Genomic DNA, 19143 nt, shown 5'->3' with positions numbered 1-19143 from the left:
TCCCCGTTTTTTTTTTTTTTTTTTTTTTTAAATCGTTAAACAAAGCGAAACTTTTTAATACTATATCAATGAACGCTGCTGTGACAGCGCCGCTACAGTACAAAGGATTCAACTTTTTGTTAGGGTAACTGAAAATTCTATCGAAGAGAGAGCCAATGTATAATTTCCAATTTACGTAGCAGTTACGGTTTAATTATACTGTAGCTGTTCTGTTAACAGGTTAATTTCGTTTTACCGCATGCTGCTGATGCCTGAGACTTCAAGCACAGTTACGAATGCCACACGCGAACAATTTGTGCGGTTCGAGCTAGAGCTATGAAAGCTTGTCGCTACTAGAAATGACGTCGAGGTTGCTGTAACTTCGTCCTTATCGGAATCGATGCGTCTATTCGTGCCGTTCACGGGCCAAAACGATCAACTTTACCCTACGAAATCTTTGAAATTTCACCGCCAAACTATCTTTATAACTTCGTCAATTTTCTCTGTTAATTTTTGTTTCGCCATGTTGATCGAATTTGGCAAATGAACGGTTCGTTTGTCTCTTCGTAAAGCATTCTCAATTGTCGCGCAATTTAAGTAGATGTCCGTTGTTGAGAGATCCCATTTTGTTATTTCGTTCGACAGGTTTTTAAATCACCTGTAAAGATACCGCGATAGACGAAACGCATGCATAATACGTAAGTTTTTGTACAGTTACACGTGTATCAACGACTTACAGTTAGATGTGTGCGGATAGACAGAATTGTCATCGTATCTGACGGGTTTCAAACGGATTGGAAGAAACGGGGCGGGTTCGATTCTGAATTCTTATATCATCGTGACCAAGTGTCATAGTTGGGTATGATAGAAATGTAATAGAATACAGGGAGTGTCAGTATGTAATCGTAGTACAATCGACAACGATGTTAATTCTATGGAAGCAAACAAATTCGAAATAATAGGAAAAGAATAGAATTAAATTTTCTCATACGAGCTTCCGTATCCGATAAAATCGAATTTCACTGTTTGTTTAATCGATTAACGCGAACTCGACTGATTACCAACTGGGCACGAGCGAGTAATTAATAGGAATAAGTAAACACGTGGAAATAAGTCAGGAACGTAAAATGAAATTTTTCTATGGCAGACTTCGTTGTTGAGAAAATGAAGTTGCAAACGTGTTTAGTTAAAAATTGCTCTGGAATCTTCCGAATTTCATTTTCTCAAAAACAAAACGTCAGACGAATAAATTTTATTCTACTTTCTCGATTTTATCCGGACTACATGGATATCCGCACTCGTCTAATGAAAGTTGATTTTTTAATTGCGCGTAAGGTGACGGCTGCCAGCCCTCCGTACCTTTTTCGTTTATTTTCTGCTACTTCTGCTCTTCAGACATGTAGAACACTTTTCTTTGACTTTTGGTTGGGTTCTCATTCAGTTATCAGAACGTCGGCGAGAAACTCGGTCAGTTCAGCAAGGCGGTCACCGAGAACACTTTGTAAGTACACAAGCAATCGTGTTATCCTTTCAGATCCAACATTTCTTCCATCGACTGTTAACCGTAATCGTCTTCGACTAAAATAAGCTTCTTTTCTTCTTTCCTTTCTTTTCTTTTCTTCTTTTTTCTTCCTTAGAATCCTCGATTGGTGTAGCGCGAGTCAGATCGTCGATAAACGAGCAATAAATAGATAATTGATCGCGAAATAGTCCCGTTAACAATTAAGGAACACACAGGGAAAACGTGCTTACATCGATATTATTATATCGTAGAAAATTACGTGATTACATAACTCGGATGAAGATCTTGTTAAACTCAAAGATACGAGCTTTTTAGAAACAGCTGATAAACGTAGTTTCGTAACAAATCAACGATATAATGTAACGACGAGCGATATTTCTAAAACGTCCGAGACACTGGTAAACAGTTGTTGCCACATATTTCAATAGGAAAATTAAACGATGAAAGAGAAATTACTAACATGAGATCGATCGATATCTCGAATTTCAAAATCGTTCCTCCGTGAGATGAATAAAACCTGTGGCTCCTGTAATCCTCCATTCGTTCTGCATCGCAAGAGTACCAAAAGCAATCAACGAGAAGTACAACGCGCTGAACGTGGAAGGACATACGTTACGTTTGCGAGCGACCTGATCGCGCCGCACCATTTGAGGGTTGTGTCCGAGAGAAATTTTGGATCACGATATTAACGCGATTTATACGTATTAGACATAACTTCCCCTTGCCACGATGTTCCCTTGCACGTTGTCACGCCACTCGCGCAAAATTCACAATGCTTCAGGTTGTTCTAATTGCTCTAACGTGGACGAAACGAAGTATGTACAGAGGCTCGAGAAATAATCAGATAGAAAAATAGAAAGGCACGCACCGCTAAGCTAATTAGTGTCCAAGATAGAAAGTCGGTGTATCGACCTCGGGTTGCCACGAAACAGCGTCTTTTGTTAGCCGCTTGCGTAGAAGTAACGATAGCAGAGAAGCATAAGCTTTTCTAATGATGGCAATCTAACGATGAGCACGGAATGCTTGTGAATAACGCGATGTAAATGTGTGGTTACGAGATTGCGGAGCTTGCCGTGTGTGTGAAAGTAAAATGCATGACATATACATCGAGCTTGAGTCATTATCGAAGTCCCGAGCAAAAGCATCTGTGACCACGGACAACGCGACCTTGCCTGGACAGAACAAGTTCCGCGTAAAATGAATATTTATCATTTTCCTCCTTCCACAGATTCCAGAAGACAGAGTCTGTATTCAAGACCACGGCTGAGAAGACGACCAGCATTCTTGGCGGCTTCGGAAGTGGATTATCCATGAAGCTCGGCCAGATGCGTAACTCCGACAGCTTCCGTTCCCTAGAGGAACGAGTTGGATCTGCCTACGAGAACATGAAGGTTGTTACCGACGATTGAAAGAATTTTCCGCTTCTTTTTTAACCTTTTAGAAGAGCTTTCTTTAAACCTGTCGCGTTTCTTCGACCCATTTCTAGATTGTTGATTTTTATGCGAATTTCGAGCGTTTCCTAATCTTGGCAAGATCTTTTTTGTCGTTTTATCCGTAGACAGCGACACATAGCTCCACCAAGTTTCGTTTAAAAAATGATAACACAAAACTTGTAAAGCCTGGCTTGTTAAACTGCGGGCCGTGACCCTCTTAATTTCCTTAACGCGTCCACAATGATCGGAAGAAGATAGCTAAGACCCGATGTTAATTAAGATACGTTATTAGAGTCCCCTGTAAATGTTACGTTCTCATGAACCTCTTGGATTTTTATTCTACGTAAAAGATCGTACGCGTTGATACTTCTTAAAGATCTTAATAATAAAATAACGCGTGTCCTATATTGGATTTATACGTAATTTGAGCATATTACGAAAGAGAATGAAATAATGCGAACAAGTTGACTCATACGCTACGACTCGTTTCGTCTTTGGATACCAGGATTACGCTTTTAGACTTAATAGACGAATCGTGAATAATTTCGCTGTGTGAAATTTCATTCTTTGTGTTCGTTTTAACTTACGTGTATTCAACTTGTCTTTTTCAACTTGTGCATCGTGATCCTCTTAGGCTTCGAAATATTTTATTTTTAGACTGGCTGTTCTTAGCTAGTTGACAATTGTTTAATTTAATAGGACCACGTTGACGTATTTTATGAATAATATTAACACTGATTTGCGTTAAACGAGAGAAAGAAAACATAGTACGCGAGTGCGTGTAAAGATGAACGGCGTCGTGTGTGCGTATGAATATGTGGAATTTTGCATTGATGAAAGAGCGGGTGAAGATGCGAAAACGAAGAACAAATGCGGATCGGATGACAGAGGTTAGTGAAAGAAAGAAATCCGGCTGTTTCGTATGTAACGGATTAATAGAACAGGGTCAACAGAGATTTGGGGATAGCTGTTTTGTAGCTTTTGAAAACCGACGCCGAAGATAGTTAATATCGTACGTTATGTTTCAGACGAAAGTCGTGCCTTCAAGATCCAGCTCAATGCAAAGCTTCAATGAGATGCTTCGAGACACGGAATCGTTACGCTCGGCGCCAACAGCTACCAGCCCGACCATTCCGGAAGACAAACTTCTGTCTTAGAGTTGGGCATCTCGAGTTTACATCGATTTCTGCCTCTTCTCTGCGTAACATGCTGACGCGTCGATCCACGATGCCGGTGTTTCGCCCTATGCTACAAACTATCACTTTCCACTGCGTATTGCTATTAATCAGGGCTATGCGATGTCGTCTACGTAATCGAACGTCTATTAAAACGAAATAAAAAAGTAAAAAAAAAGTCAAGTCAGTCGTGGAAAATGAGTTGGCTTCGCGGATATCGATCGGTATGATGCAACGATTCGAACAATTTGTGTATTTTGGATGTTTCCTTGCGTGCACAAAGCTGTGTAGGACAGTGGACGTTGTTGGAAGCAACTTGATGTTTCTTCGTGATTTAATAAGTTGCACGATATGCCCTGTTGAGAACAGAAAAGCTAATTTGTGATCCTTTCTTTTCTTTAGTGATTATTTTTGTTTATTTTTTTTTTTTTTTTTTTTTTACGGATTGATTTTTAGAAATGCGTGGAGAAATCTTGTTGATTTTTAACATGTGACGTTTCTTTTATTTTGTTTCTCTTTTTTCTTTTTTGTTGTTTAAAGAACATGCAGGATTTCTGTGTTAATTGATCCTTTTACGGTGACAAGCTTATCAGCGTTGTATCAATAGTTTGCGTTTCTTCGTATCGGGAACATGTTACTCAAGAAGATGGCAATTGATTTCTTTACTTTATCGAACTTATTTGCACTACAGCGATTTTAATAACGTATAATATAATATATCGTTGGATACGTACCTTAACGTTTAGCGGTTCAACCTGTTTTTGCACCACGAATTCGTGAAAGTAGGCACACACGCTTTGAATAGATATTTTACTCTGGTGGCGTTCTCGCTCCCTTTCCGGATATCGATAATCTTAACATCAGAAACGATACCTCGATGTATTCCTATGACATACGAATTCTGACTAGCAATCTTCTTCGATAAGACTCGTGCTTCGACAATACTATCTATTTTCGTGTGATAGAAAATGATCGATCTGTATCGTGCAGTCTATTTGAAAATAATTCGAATTCGTGCAGTAACATTTGTAGAGTTTCCAGGATTACTTTACGCGGGACACAGGTGGCCGCCATTGTTTCACAATTATTCGATTCATCTCAAATATTCCCGAAAATATTTCTGAATAGGTATCTATCTTTGTACGTTGATAAATGTCCTTATAATTACGTTATGAAACATTTTATAACTCGTTGCATTTAAGCAAGACTAATATCGATCTTAAATAACGAAGCTGTTACGGCTATTACGACCATGTAATTTCGTTCAAAATCGAAATTTTATCGTTGTGAGAATTAATAAACGCGATACTGTTATACATGTTCGCAATGAATCAAATTCTTCAGCACTATGCTTGAACATATAGAGAATGGTCGATAAGTCACTTTCCTTCCCATTTAAGAGCTGTACAACTTTCTTTATTATATATTTTTAAATTCTTATTTCAGACTTTTGAAAACAATTGCAATGTAGAAGCAAGTACAAGTATTACAAAAAAAAGAGAAAAGAATACGACCTGATTTCTTTTTGCGACATAACATTACACCAAACTATAATCTTTACAGAATGCAATTCTTATTGATGTTCAAATCTTGAGTTTCTACTGCCCTAAAATCTGCTATTCTGATAATTGACACACCCATTGAATGAAAATGTACCTGGCATCTCTTTAAAATAGCATTAGAACAATGGAGCGTCGATTTTGAAAATAATATTCGATAATTTTTATTCGTTGCTCCGTAATAATTGTCGTTATGATGGATGTTAACTTTTCTATTATAAATCTTCAAAAGTCTTTAAAAATTCGAAACAGGTATTTAAAGATATACAACGAAAAAGAGTTTTATAGAACCAATCGATGGGAAGGCGAGTTATGCGTTACACTATATTTAAGAAGAATTGTTTTTGCCTTGAAGAGTTTATGAGGATTATAAGAATGGCTTGGTACGGTAGTCAATGGTACAGCGAGGCTTCCCGTGTTCCGTGATCATTGAGCCTTAAGGTCGACTTTTAAAGAAACACGTGTAAGACCGATCTAATTGCAAATTGTCTAGGAAAGCGAAGAATATTTTTTACTAAGCTCTAGAATGAAATTATGTGGCGCGGACGCGCGATGACCAGAGCGCGTTTGCTTGTTTAAGAAATTCGTTAATTTAAGAAGTCGGACACAGATATTATAAATGCGTATACATAAAGCATTTTCTGCCTATTTAACGAACTCTATATGTCATTGAAACTGGATCTAATCCCTGCGAATGTGTCGTAAGATCTGCGCTCGTATCGTCATCGACAACCTGCTACACGATCTACTTGTTCATATTGGAGAATAAATTATTTTGAAAAATGCTACACGTGAAGAGCGATTTTTCACCCATAGTACAGGGCGTGACTAAACGTTTGTTACATATTAAAAATCTATGTGTGCTTCTTAATTATATGGAACTTATTCGTACTTATAATGGCAATTTAATAATATATTTTTTATGAAAATTTCTGCAGTTTCCCTTTCTTTTGCTAGTTTCAGTAGGGTCTCTACGATTTCTAGTTAATTAGATAAGATTGTTCATTTAGATTAAGATTATTCCACGGAATATTATTATATATTTGACAATCATTTTCTACGTAATTCATTATACATTGGCACTGTGTGATTATTAATAGAAATTAGAAATAATTCTTTGTTTTATGATTGATTGTTTTCCCCTTTATACAGAATGTAGAATGTTTCAGAGTTTCTTTTTTGTGTTACATGATACGGTGTGTCATTGGAATAATCTTGCATATTGTTTAAGTATATATGTACTTTGTATGATATTTTAAGATTACCGTCCTAATATAAGAAACAATTTGTGGAAACTACTCTACTTTCGAGTGTTCCAGTTTCCTGCTTATAATAAATGGACCACTTTATAGACTATCTTAACCATCGTCTTATATATTTATTTTCAAATAAACCTCGTTTTTGTAAATTCATTCCTTAGTAAATTTCAGATACCCGAAGCGCAAGAAACGAATTACTGGGATTTCTTACTTATCATGGTCTTTAATGATATCTAAACAAGAAGTCGCATATTTTAGACAGAAAATGTAAAAATGAAATGTAACTTGAATACGCGCACGTGCGTATCAAATTCGCTCGGCAGCAGTAAACGGTATTCCGAGTGAAGTGAAATTTCTTTGGAGCTACTTTTCAAGTACTTTTAAAAGTACGAGTTCTGGTTTATATTAAACTGTAACGCAATTCTTTCTTTTTATTTACGTCTTTTGCGAAACCTTTTATATCAAAAGAAGAAGTAAAAAAAGATGGAAAGCAATACGGCTAGGAATTTCCTAGCACACGTTTATCCACGTTCGTGAGTTTAAGCTTGTGTATCGTACTGCAGCTCGTGCAGAAACAGACTTCAACAAGAAAGAAGTCCTTGATTTCAATCGATTTCCTTTGAATAGTATTTCTGACAATGCTATTTAATAATAACTATCAAATGAAATTATTATAGTTAAGCGTTTATCCTTAATACCCAAGTATATTAATCTCTAATTTTTGTATGACCGACAATATGCCTGACTGAAGTGAAAAATATTACCTGCAAATCTGATGCTTTCTAGTAACATGGAGTATGCATGGGGACGACATGGAGTGCCTGGATGGATGGTACTTCACGATAAGGATCAGTTGGGAAGATACATACACGCAGCATTAAAAAAAGGAATTGGTCAACTACTTTATTGCCATTCTTCACGTGGTACAAAACATAGTTCGGGTGCGTACGAGCACGCTTAAGTACAAAACAAAAACGATCCTCTACAAGTAGTCTTCTCCAGCTGCATGGCGAGAGCAAACAAGTAGAAAGGTAAGAAACAGAGAAAGAGACAAGAGTAAGACGAGATGGAGCAGGGAAAGATAGAGAAAAGAAATTTAAAAAAAAGAAGAGAGAGAGAGAGAGAGAGAGAGAGCTGTGTTAACGTTAAATGCATACATATCTGTATATGTATCTGTATACGTATAGAAACATGTGTGTGTGTGTGTATATATATTACGACTTCGTTAACAACATAAAATGTAATTATTCACATAACACAATAATCTGCGATCTATAATATTATAACGATCTGTCTTTTGTACTGGATAGGCCAACACGTACAGTTTCCTATATACATATAGTCGAGATTCTTTATTAAAGTTCCTTTCTTTCGTTAATCTTCGTTTAATTACCATATAATTCAATGAGAAAGAAGAATCCATTTATGAGTAATAAAGCGCGAGCTTGGCCTGTCGCTTTCTTTTCATCAGGCACCGTGCAGCCCCGCTTGAGTATTATTTAGTTTATTCGTTTAATTAATTATTTATATTGAAAGTATCTCGTAATAGATATATCTCGTTGCCATGGTAACCTTGGAATTGGGTTTGCCATCTCGACAACGGCCAACAGTATCGAAGTTCTCCGTTGTCCTTTAAGATTAGGCTTCGTATTAACTAAGGTATAGGGTGTGAGAGAAAAAGATGATACATATATATATATATTTATCTATAACATATGTATATATCTATAAACACATGGGGGAGTAACGTTAAATTAAGAACGCAGTGCAGCGTAATTGGAAGGGATCGTTTTATAATACAACGGTACCTTGAGTATTATTCGACGTGAACAAATCGGCGCGACGGCTCTCTCAACGTCTGTCGTCGTTGAATCACGCGGTAACGATATAATTATGCTTACGATTAAGCGAATCACGAGTAACGATTGTCGTTGATGAATCGCAGTTGGCGGGAATCGATTCTGTGCCGAGAGGAAATTCGCTTCAGCCTCCATTGCTTATTCAAGTCGTTAACATCCTTCACAGTTTATTTCAAGGAACAATTAACAATATTTCTTCTTTCTTTCTTTTCTCTCTCTCTCTCTCTTTCTCTCTCTCCTTATTGTAATCTCTTCAACGTGTCGAGAATTAGCCAAAGAAGAAGAAGTAGAAGAGGATAGCAATGTTAAGATACGTTATTAGAGTTGCTGAAAATGTTACGTTCTCACGAACCTCTTGGATTTTTATTTGGCGTAAACGATGGTACGCATTAATAATCCTTAAGGATCTTGTCCCGTAAACGCGTAAGGTAACGCGTCCCATATTGCATTTGTACACAGTTTGGGCACGTTACGAAAGAGAGTGAAATAATGCGAATAACTACACGTATATATTACGATCTATCGTTTCGTATATGGATACTAAGATTGCACTTTTAGATCGAATAGGCGAATTGTAAGTAATTCCGCTACGTGAAATTTCGTATATTCGGTTACGATTTAATTTACATCGATTAAACTTTGCTACGCGGCTCTAAGTATAACGTTATACCGACTTGTGTGTAAATATCACGTCTCAAACATCACATTTCTTTACTTTTCCATCACGTTTACAGAGTAGCTTTAGTACGGTGTACTGTCGCGTTTGAAATTTTTCATACATTCTTGCAACAATTTAATTCGACAAGTTGCGAAAAGTCTGAATGGCTTTCGTTTATTATCCACATAGAAACCGTTGAACATTCGTATGCACCTGTGTACATTCCAATCGAAGGAAATTAATTCTGTGCAACTCTCACTCTACAACAAAGTGTAGCAAAAATGTACGAAACAATCCAGACGATCTGAAACAGAACGAAAAAAAAAAAAAAGAAAAGAAAAACGACCTCGCAATTCGCACACAACGTTCTCGACCGATTTAGATCCCAGCGTTGCACGAAAGACTTTCTTTCTATTCGCGGACAATAGGCTCACGGTCCGAGCAGATCTCGCATGCAGACGCGTCTAAGATGCGGCAAGCCTTCTTTTTCACGGCAATAAAATTCACCTATGATAGTCGGGCCACGACATTATCCTCGTTTACCCGATTCAACCGTGGCGACCTTTGCACGTGAACGTTGCACCTTTCCGTGCAATCTTCCATCTACGGAGGCCATTGTTGCTGTATCTCTCGTTGCTCTCGTGGTTCACGGCGAAAGAGAGACGGGGGTGTGGCGCACCTTCCTCCTACCTTTGGAAGGTTAACGCGCTGTAGCGGTATATTAGTCAACCACAATGGGCCGCGGATGTCGTTGAAAAATTCCGGGACCAACCGGGGCGAATCGTTCCGAGATTTCACCACGTTCTTCGATACTTTTCTTTCTCCTGTCAATGAATGTACAATAGGACCTTGAACTGCTTAATCACCGAGAAATCGGATAATCAAATTTTTCGTGATCGAACGACCGAAATTGCACCATATATCACGCGTGTCTCGATTATTTTCCTCTTGGTGTTTCTAGATTTTCCCAGCCGACGGATTAGACATTTTTGTTCAAATTCGCAAGGTTAATCGCATCTGTCACGTATGTTCGTACGAAGCTTCTTATTTCTTCTAACGTGTAGATTCGTTCTCTTCTCTTGAACTATGGTCATTCGTCAATGGCTTCTAAAATACATAAATCGTTCGTATCCAAAGGCAGGAATTCCGAGGCTTTCGCCTTTTATTCGTTACTTTCAGCTCGTTCTCTGTAAGCGTCCCAACAACGAGTTAATTAAAAGGATCGATCTGATTAAAGAACCAGGCCAATTAGAACGACACAATAGCAAAGCAACGAATCACAGTCGTCTTCTCGGCTACAAGGCGAAATCGGCGGATCGATTACGGCCGTACGATTCTCTGTGTGTATAGATGAGAGGCGATTAGAAGCCGGGTGGGTCGCAATCTGACTTTAAATTGGTGAAAGCCGCGCCGCTGGTGACTTTAAACACCGGTTGTAACCCTTATAAGGCGGCTCTCATCATATCAGGCCCCAAGAAGCGTATGGTTGCCGTCAATGGTGTTCGTGCCACGGGCTTCGACTAACGCGATTTTAAAGAACAGCTATAAAGAAAGAGGAACGAGACTTAATCACGAGCACACGCCGATTAGCCGTAGCCTGCTATCGATCTACCTCGTAAATAGAACTCGATGACGTTTTTTTCTGAGACCGCCTTGGACCGGCCCATTAATTGGAGCGCCGTCCATTGCACGCGTTTCTCTTCTGTTTCTGCCTTATTCCTCTTTCAAGCTGCTGCTGCTGCTGCTGCTACTACTACTTGAAACATTGTGGTACAATATACTTCGATGTGTCGCGGCTGGCAAAATAAAATACAGAAAATTCGAGCTGCAGTCAACCTGTTAATCGAATTAGCGTTGAAACTGTTAGACTAAAGCATTTGTTTTTTAATGTAACAATTTATAAACGCACGATGCTCGTTCTGATTTAGTTCTGATACTATCGGCGAAGTTTACACGTTGTTCTACCAGCGATTATTCATAAAGCGTACGGAAAGAATTTGAGCATCTCGTTTTCTAAACAGTAAACTTTAACGAGGTTAAAATATTTGGTGCGCATCGAACGATATCGATGAATTTTACATAAGACTGCTCGCTCGTACTTCATTTTATGCCGTTTGAAATGTCACGAGTCGGGCCATTGCGGACAGTTTTCATTCCTGAATAATTAGAGTCGTTGCTCGTGTCACACTTAGAATTCGCGACAAAGGGTACGGCGTGGATACGTCGTATAAACGAAAGATAATAACTAACTTCAAGAGATTTTGAAAGCTTGTTCGTAACGAACAAAGTTCATCGACTCGCACGACATATGGTAATTGTAAATTATCGAATAAGACGCAAAATGTACCGAGTATTTAAAAGAGGACAATTCACAAAGAATACTTGCATTTAACATTTTAGATATAATTGGAAATAGCTTCTCTTATAAATACAATTGCGAATACTTGAGAATAAAGAAAGAAACTCGATGTGGAAACAACTTAACGCGAAAATACGCTGTCTGCTATCATTTTTCGTTATACTGAAATCGCCAGCGTTACGAAACAGATTTTCCAAAGACACCTGCGCAATAATTCTCATCGAGTCAGGTTTCACGCACCAAAGAAAAAAAAAAAAAAAATAGAGAAGGAAAAGGAAAAATAACGATAGAAATACCTTGCAGCCACATTAATTCCAATTAAAATTTACGCTCTCCATTAATACCACACAAGTTGCATTTTCACTTCCCTCTTCGCTATTTTGCTTAACCTTTAAACAACGAGATAATGTTCTCTCCGAATGGCCTTCGTTTAAACCTTACAAACTTGCAAATGCACGAACAGACGTGGTTATCAGATATCTAGCCAGCCAAATCGAATAACGTTCGATCGCAACTGTGTTCCTAGTGGCGATAGTCAAGAATGAGTCAATTAAGCGAGTTGCTATGATCGAGTCAGCGGCTGTACGTTTTGCGACAGGCGTGTTCCAAGTAGTTCGGCTTAATTAAAGCGATAAAGAGATATCGGGACAAGATATTGTTGCCGCGATAACGTATGAAAATACGTTTGGCCGCCGTTTACGATAATTCATCGCTGTTCGCTAATTATGCGCTTAATTAGAATATTTATACGTCGGGGGCTTTCCTGGAACTCCCACTCGGCACATGGACATCGACTTCATCGTGAAATCGTGATAGTTTCTTTCGTTGTACGATTTCTCCTTGTCTCGATGTTTCTTTTCTTTTCCTTTTCAATTACCGCTCTTGTATCTCTTTTTACTTTTGAAATTTGCTAAAGCAACGTTCGCTAAGTCGCTGTACGACGTTGTCGAACTGGCGGACGGATCAGACTCGCGAGAAACGAAGCTTCGCTTTTCATAAAATTCGTAGAGATTCGCAGAACGTGCGACGTCGATTCGCAACTGTCATCGATTCGTCGATCGCTCGATAGCAATTCCCATTTCGGAATTCAGATGTTATCCTCTGGTCGTTGGTGCTGCCTCGTTAATTTCCATCGGTGTTGTTCGATGCTTTGTAGGAAACATCCAATTTTTGGTTTCGATGGTAACGTGTGTTTAACAGCGATGGATCCGCTTTCTTCGGGTTTTACTATGGTTGTACTTGGTACGACCACACGCATGGTGTCGTGGTTATTTAGACCTTGTGACTACCTGTTTGCTAATTAATTCTTGGAATTGTTGTGGGAGTGCGTACGAGAATAAAAGTAAAAGATTATACGGCGGAGCATAGGTGTCTCTTTTCCTATTTTTTCGCGATTTTTTTGATGTAAAGCGACGGTAGAAAAGATTCGAGTTCTGGGAAAGATAAGTTGGAAAACACAACGAAGCGAAGACCGATCGCGTTAACAGCCCACCATCGAATTACAAGTCGATAACACGCTGACAACGAGAGAGTTATCTCGCCGCTAACCGAGGCAGCAATCAGCCAGCAACACGTTCTTGCCAGTTGACTAATTCATCGTGGATGACGCGAAGCGCGTCTTCCCTCCCATAGACTGGAAGAAAAGATGGGAAGAATTTCCTGTCGTTAGTGCAACGAGATATCGTTAGAACGAAAGTAACGGACCTCGACGTCACTGGTCACCTTGCAATCGTCATGGCAGCCTGCAATGGTAAATTGGCTACGCGTCATTAATAGCAGGCTCGGCGAATTACCACATCACCCCTCGATAATGTCAGCCACTCGATCAACGAGAAAACTTAGCAGGAACTCTGCTACATTAACGTTCGGCTACTGGATGTAACGTGGATCGAAGAAACGTGGATCTGAGTTGAGAGCAGCCTGGTTTCAGCGAATATCATAAACGATGCTCTGATGATGACGTTGATACATCCTTTCCTGGAATTTTCTCGTCTTTCGTCGCCATTTCCAGCATCTCGTTGACAGATGTCGATGTCGTTCTAATTTATCGATTAAATTTCAAATGCCGACCATTTTGGTACTCGGATCATTGAAAATGTCAACTATACGGAAACGTACGCGCCACAGTTAATTATCGTTCACGCGTTATCTCGAAGAGGATAAGGATAATCGTTGCGAGGCAAAGGCGATGGAAAGGAAGAAGCTAGAGAGCGAACGATGCCTATCCTTCGATCAGCAATTACCTTGACATTATCCGAACGAATCGGTAAAGAACGGTCGGCGTGTAGAACGCTATTGATAATATTTCGCGATGAGAAACAGTAAATCGCTGGCTGGTCGAATTCCTATGGCGATCGGTCGCGATCTCCGGACCAAAGTGCCACGGCCGTACCGGTTTCCTCTCTGTCACGATTTAGTCCATAAAACTGACTAATGATACCGGTGAAACGTAGCAGCAGGCAGCTACAAGATCAATGGAAATCTCACCTGCAACTATGCTTCAAAGGCCACCGAGTTGCCTTCTGTTATTCTCGATAGGCAGTTTCTGACAAAGTTACGAGCACCGATCTACGATACCATCGCGCGCACCTGCGAGAAAACGATACCTGCTCGGTCGATCGTGGAACATTTTCCCTTCTTTTTTTCCGGAAACTAGCGAAACGGTGCAAGCGACCGGCAGAAACGCGAAGATACATAGCCCGGAAAGGAAATCGTTCTGAAAATTTTAATCTCCATACGTCTCTCGGTTAGATCAACTGGTTGGTTCTGTTGGCTGGCGATGAAACGCCGCGAAATTGCGACTTGATAACTGCAAAGCGGTAAATTATCAATAACCGATAAAACGGACCGGTTCCATTACGCGCGAGATAAAATTTGCTATGTTCGAGGATTCGAACGATAGACTTTTCGTTGCTGGTCGCCGATGTTCCACTTGCGAATGTGGATCAGATTAGGGTAATTTGCCGTCGTGAAAGGCTGTTAGTGGTTGAAACAGTGATAGGCGCGGTGATAAATCTTGGGTAGATCGAGGCAGGTGCGTGCAAAGGAAGTTGGCAGAGGATGTCAGTGTTTGAAGAAGATTTATAACTACTGAATAATAGCGTGAGCAAAGGAGAAGGAAACTGGAGAAAGAAGGGACATTCGCTATCAATCTGCGAAATTTCTATTCCACGTAGAATATCGTTTGGAAATAACACGAGAGACTTCGTGGGAAAAAAGTGATACGAAAGACTTTCCCCCGCCCTTACGAGATAAATGTATAGGAAATGATACCTAAGGTTCGTATTTATATAGAGGATTTTGTGAATTGCGTACAGGATTTTCCATTAAAATTTATCTTCCGCCACAGTGTTCTCCAAACCGAACTAAATTTGATCTCTGTGATCTCTATCTTTTCTTGTATAATAGAAAGACGACTTTTAAATTTTAAAGACGCCGAAGCTCTACAAAATGCACACATGTACCTCGAAGCAGCACAAATGCGGAATAATCTCCAAATTTTTATTTCGGCTAATAACAATCTGACTATCAACAACTAACATCAACTAACACTCATCAACATCAACTAACAATCGACCGAATCAATCTGAATTTAGTAGAATTCCATATTTAGCGGAATTATGCGTAACTACAAAATTGAAATGTTTGTACGTGGAACGAAATAATCGAGAAGAAAAATGTACTTGAACGTTTGGCACACGAAACGCACCTCGAAACCCACGAATGCCACCGACACTGGCAATCTACGAGTCACTTAGGCTGATTCCCGACGAAACTAAATCTACCCGCATAAAGTCAATCCGAAGAGAAACAATTCCAAAACCTGTGTGTAAGTTGCACACTAATCTCATGACCACAAGCGAAGCCGCTGCGAATAACATTGTCTCGCAGTATCCGTCAAATCGTCCGCTTAACCACAACCGCTGCCAGTTTTCCGCGACCGCAAGAGGAATGACCACAAATAGAGCGACGTCCTTTGCAACAGAAGCAACTTTTCCGAACGATTCTTCGAGAAGATTGCCTTCCATATATGTACGGCGTGATAGCCGGAAGTCTGAACGATCCGCGAAACACGTACGAACGTGATCCTGAACATTTCGAAACTCCGTTCGTCGATCGACTTTGCAAGGCTTTAGGCTAAGAGTTGGAGGAAAGTGCGAGGAAAAATTGAAAATACACTGTGTTTGTTGCTTCTAATTTTCCAACCGCGAACGAAGATGCAAAGAGAGTTGTTTTTGCAGAAACCGACCGTTCTAACCGCCTAACTGGAAACCACAGGAAAAATGCCACGTGAATGCGAAAAAATATGTTTGAAGATCTTTATTCTTTTTCTTGATTGGTTAATAATATTAAACAACTGATCGTTGGTATGAAATTACGCAAAAATAATAGCAAGATTACGACGTATATTTCAACAGAGCCGTAAATTGTCTGCTGTATGAAACCATAAAAGCTTCGCGAATGATCGCGATATAGAGAGTAAGACGAGGAATAAATTTTTTGAAAATCATGTACATTTCACGTTAGTTCGTAAAAATGTCCGATCGAATCGATTGTGGAATCGTAAAAGCACGACGGGGAATTCCTCGAAAGTTGCGCTCGAATTCATAAAACTTGGTTGAAATTCTTGCACAGTGTCGTTTGCGAAACAGCGACGATCGTAAACGGCGTGGTAAATTTTCTAAAAATCACGGTTTTTCTTTATGTCCGTAAGAGTTCGTAAAAGTCATAGCCACCGTGAAACGCGGCGTGTAACGGGAAATTGTTCAAATGATAGGTAAATTTCGTGAAAATTAACTAGGTTTCGCAACCTCGCAGGTCTCCGCGAACGCTTGTTCAGCTTGCGTAGGATAAAATATTTTGAAAAATAATAGAAATTTGTTAGAAATATTTTATTAATTGTCGCGTTAATATTTTAGTCGTGCCAGTAATCTTAGACGGAAGTCTAGCTTTTTCTATATCGATATTTTATTTGTTCGGAAGGTGAAAATTTTTCGTCGATTTAGTATAGTTTCAGATCTTATAGCATAGAATATCTCGAAGAAAGAACTTGAAAAAAGAATTACCGTCATACGAATGATCGTGAATAAATTTTCAGCTTTTTTGAATTTATTATTCTATTTACCTTAGGCGATGAGAACTCGTAGATTTGTAATTCTAATATCGATTTATGAGTAGGCTATTGTTGCTGTAATTAATAGAAAGTTTCGTGAAATATTCATTCAAATTATATAGAATAAATGTAAATCTTTTATGGTCGGTCTCGTGAAACATTATGAAAGTGGTTATTAAGCTGGTTGCGAAAAAGGAAACGAAAATTGAATAATTGTAAAACGAGAATGGCAAGGAGAAGTACTAATTTTCTAAGCGTTTATAATTACTCGCAAGTAATTAAATTTCGTAAGCGGTTCGTGTGTACTTTACGATAATCTTGAAACCAAAGTTACCTTAGAATGTATACGTCTCTCGCAAAATATCGATTATCGCGATCATACATTTTTGTAGAATACGAATAGATTATACAAACAGGAGAATCCTTTAATTGTCAATGCACTGGATATTTAGAAAATTAGATTGTTCGTTAATTTAGCAAATTATAAAGATAGATCGTCGCTGAAATCATACGAAGCTTCGTATAACCACCTGTCCAAACGAATGATAAGATAAAAAAGTCGTGCTTTTATAAAATTCTGCAGCAACGTTGTTGGATATCTGCTTCTCACGACATCGTTATTTATCGTAAACGCCAACGCAATAGTCGTTTCTCTAAATACGTTGTACGGTATCCGTTAGTCAGCTGACCTTTGCTTCTTTGAAAGTTCATTTCTACATCAGAAGCCTATTATTATCTTTTGTACGCAGGATGATACGGGGAATCGATTTAATAAATTGAATTTACAAAAGAAAAATTGTAGGGTTCCATTAAAAAAAAAAAAAAAGTGTAATTGTACTTTTTGCTACTGCGTCAGTGTACTGTAAAAAGATTGCAAACTATTATACAGCTGATAGGATGATAAAATTTGCCGGACAATGGAAAATTTTCCACTGCGATTAGTATGTCCATTAAATCAGATTAAAAGCGATTGTAACGTTAAGACGACTAATGATATCTAAATAGCGAGTGTATGTGGTAGTGCACGCAGCAAATAGTAAAATATATTATTGCCATGTTTTTTAATGGGTAATTTAGATTTATAGCCTGGTGATTTCATTAAAAGGTAATAAACCTTTTATCTTCGTGCAACAAATGTCCTGTACAAACCATTTTACCTCTATAACCTGTCATATATTTTTCCTACCTTCCTAATACACAATGATAATATCAACTTCACGTTCAGGTTAACGAGTTTCTTTTCTCCGTTAATACCGAAATTCATGCCCTAAAGGATTGCGATTGCTGTGTTTCGTGTGCAACGATGATATCGTTGTTCGATCAGATACGATTTCTATACGGTTTCTAGGGAGTCGAAGTTTCGACCAATCGGCCCGTAAAAATTTCATCGACGTTCGCGAAAGAAAACGTTACCAAACGGTCACGAAAATGTGACGCAATTTCGCTCAGACATCAAACGTTTCTAACACGTTTCAGTTGGCGAACGTTGGCAGACAGAGTTCGTAATTTATAAACTTGCCTACAGCTGATTCGTACTAATCGCTGAACCGGTCTATTTTTGCCATTTAAAAGGATATATTCTAATATTAAAAGACCAGAGAGATTTCACGCTCGCTAATTTCCAAGTAATTTGGCAATGCGCCTTTAAGCTATCGGGATAAATTTCGTAAAAGCAATTTAGAAGAGATATACATTCCCATTATTCCAACGAACAACCACAGCGTCTTGTATAATTCTATTCCGCAACAGTTGCTGTCCTTTTAACGTTCCCATAACGAAAGGGTTGAAATCGCTCCACCAAAGCATGTCCAACAAGTTTCCCATTTCATTTTCCCCTCGAACGATCATTGCCATTCACCACCAACCGCATCCACTTCTTTACATCGAAAAGCTCAATTAAATCTCTCTTTCTCTCTCTACAGTGAAAATTCCAAATGGATTCGATAGTCCGTACAATGGAATCTATGTTCCTATCCCGTGAACTCGGTTCGCCAACTCGGCCGAAGAAGAAATTCACACCGTTCTCGTCCTTGGATCGTGAACGGCACATCGTTAATTGGAAATCGAAGTTTACGAGCGAAGATAAAACGCGATACGAACGAAGACAGCCTCGTTTCTGGCGTCGCGTCGTCTCGTCACAATGGCGTAAGAAGCAGAGAAAAAGATGCACGTCGAGAATATTCATAGGAAAAGCAGGATGGAGAAAAAGGAGGGCGATATGCACCAG

General features: G+C 39.0%; 1 protein-coding gene across 4 annotated transcripts in view; it reads left to right on the top strand.

Moving 5' to 3' along the window:
• Positions 1-5607, top strand: part of LOC100744652 (tumor protein D54) — a 21799-nt gene extending 16192 nt beyond the window's left edge. For 3 of the 4 annotated variants that reach the window (XM_003488403.4, XM_003488404.4, XM_024366682.2), the window contains exons 4-6: positions 1421-1480; positions 2730-2892; positions 3963-5607. In XM_003488403.4, coding sequence (XP_003488451.1) covers positions 1421-1480; positions 2730-2892; positions 3963-4091 — 352 coding nt within the window. In that variant the 3' untranslated portion in view covers positions 4092-5607. The remainder of the gene's footprint in view (positions 1-1420; positions 1481-2729; positions 2893-3962) is intronic. The other variant, XM_012383970.3, reaches the window with a different exon arrangement.
• The last annotated feature ends 13536 nt before the right edge of the window (positions 5608-19143 follow it).

This window comes from Bombus impatiens, unplaced genomic scaffold, assembly GCF_000188095.3.
Source record: "Bombus impatiens unplaced genomic scaffold, BIMP_2.2 scf_0225, whole genome shotgun sequence".
Classification (NCBI taxonomy): domain Eukaryota; kingdom Metazoa; phylum Arthropoda; class Insecta; order Hymenoptera; family Apidae; genus Bombus; species Bombus impatiens.
The sequence above is the reverse complement of the archived record's forward strand: the minus strand, read 5'-3'. Positions and strand labels throughout refer to the sequence as shown.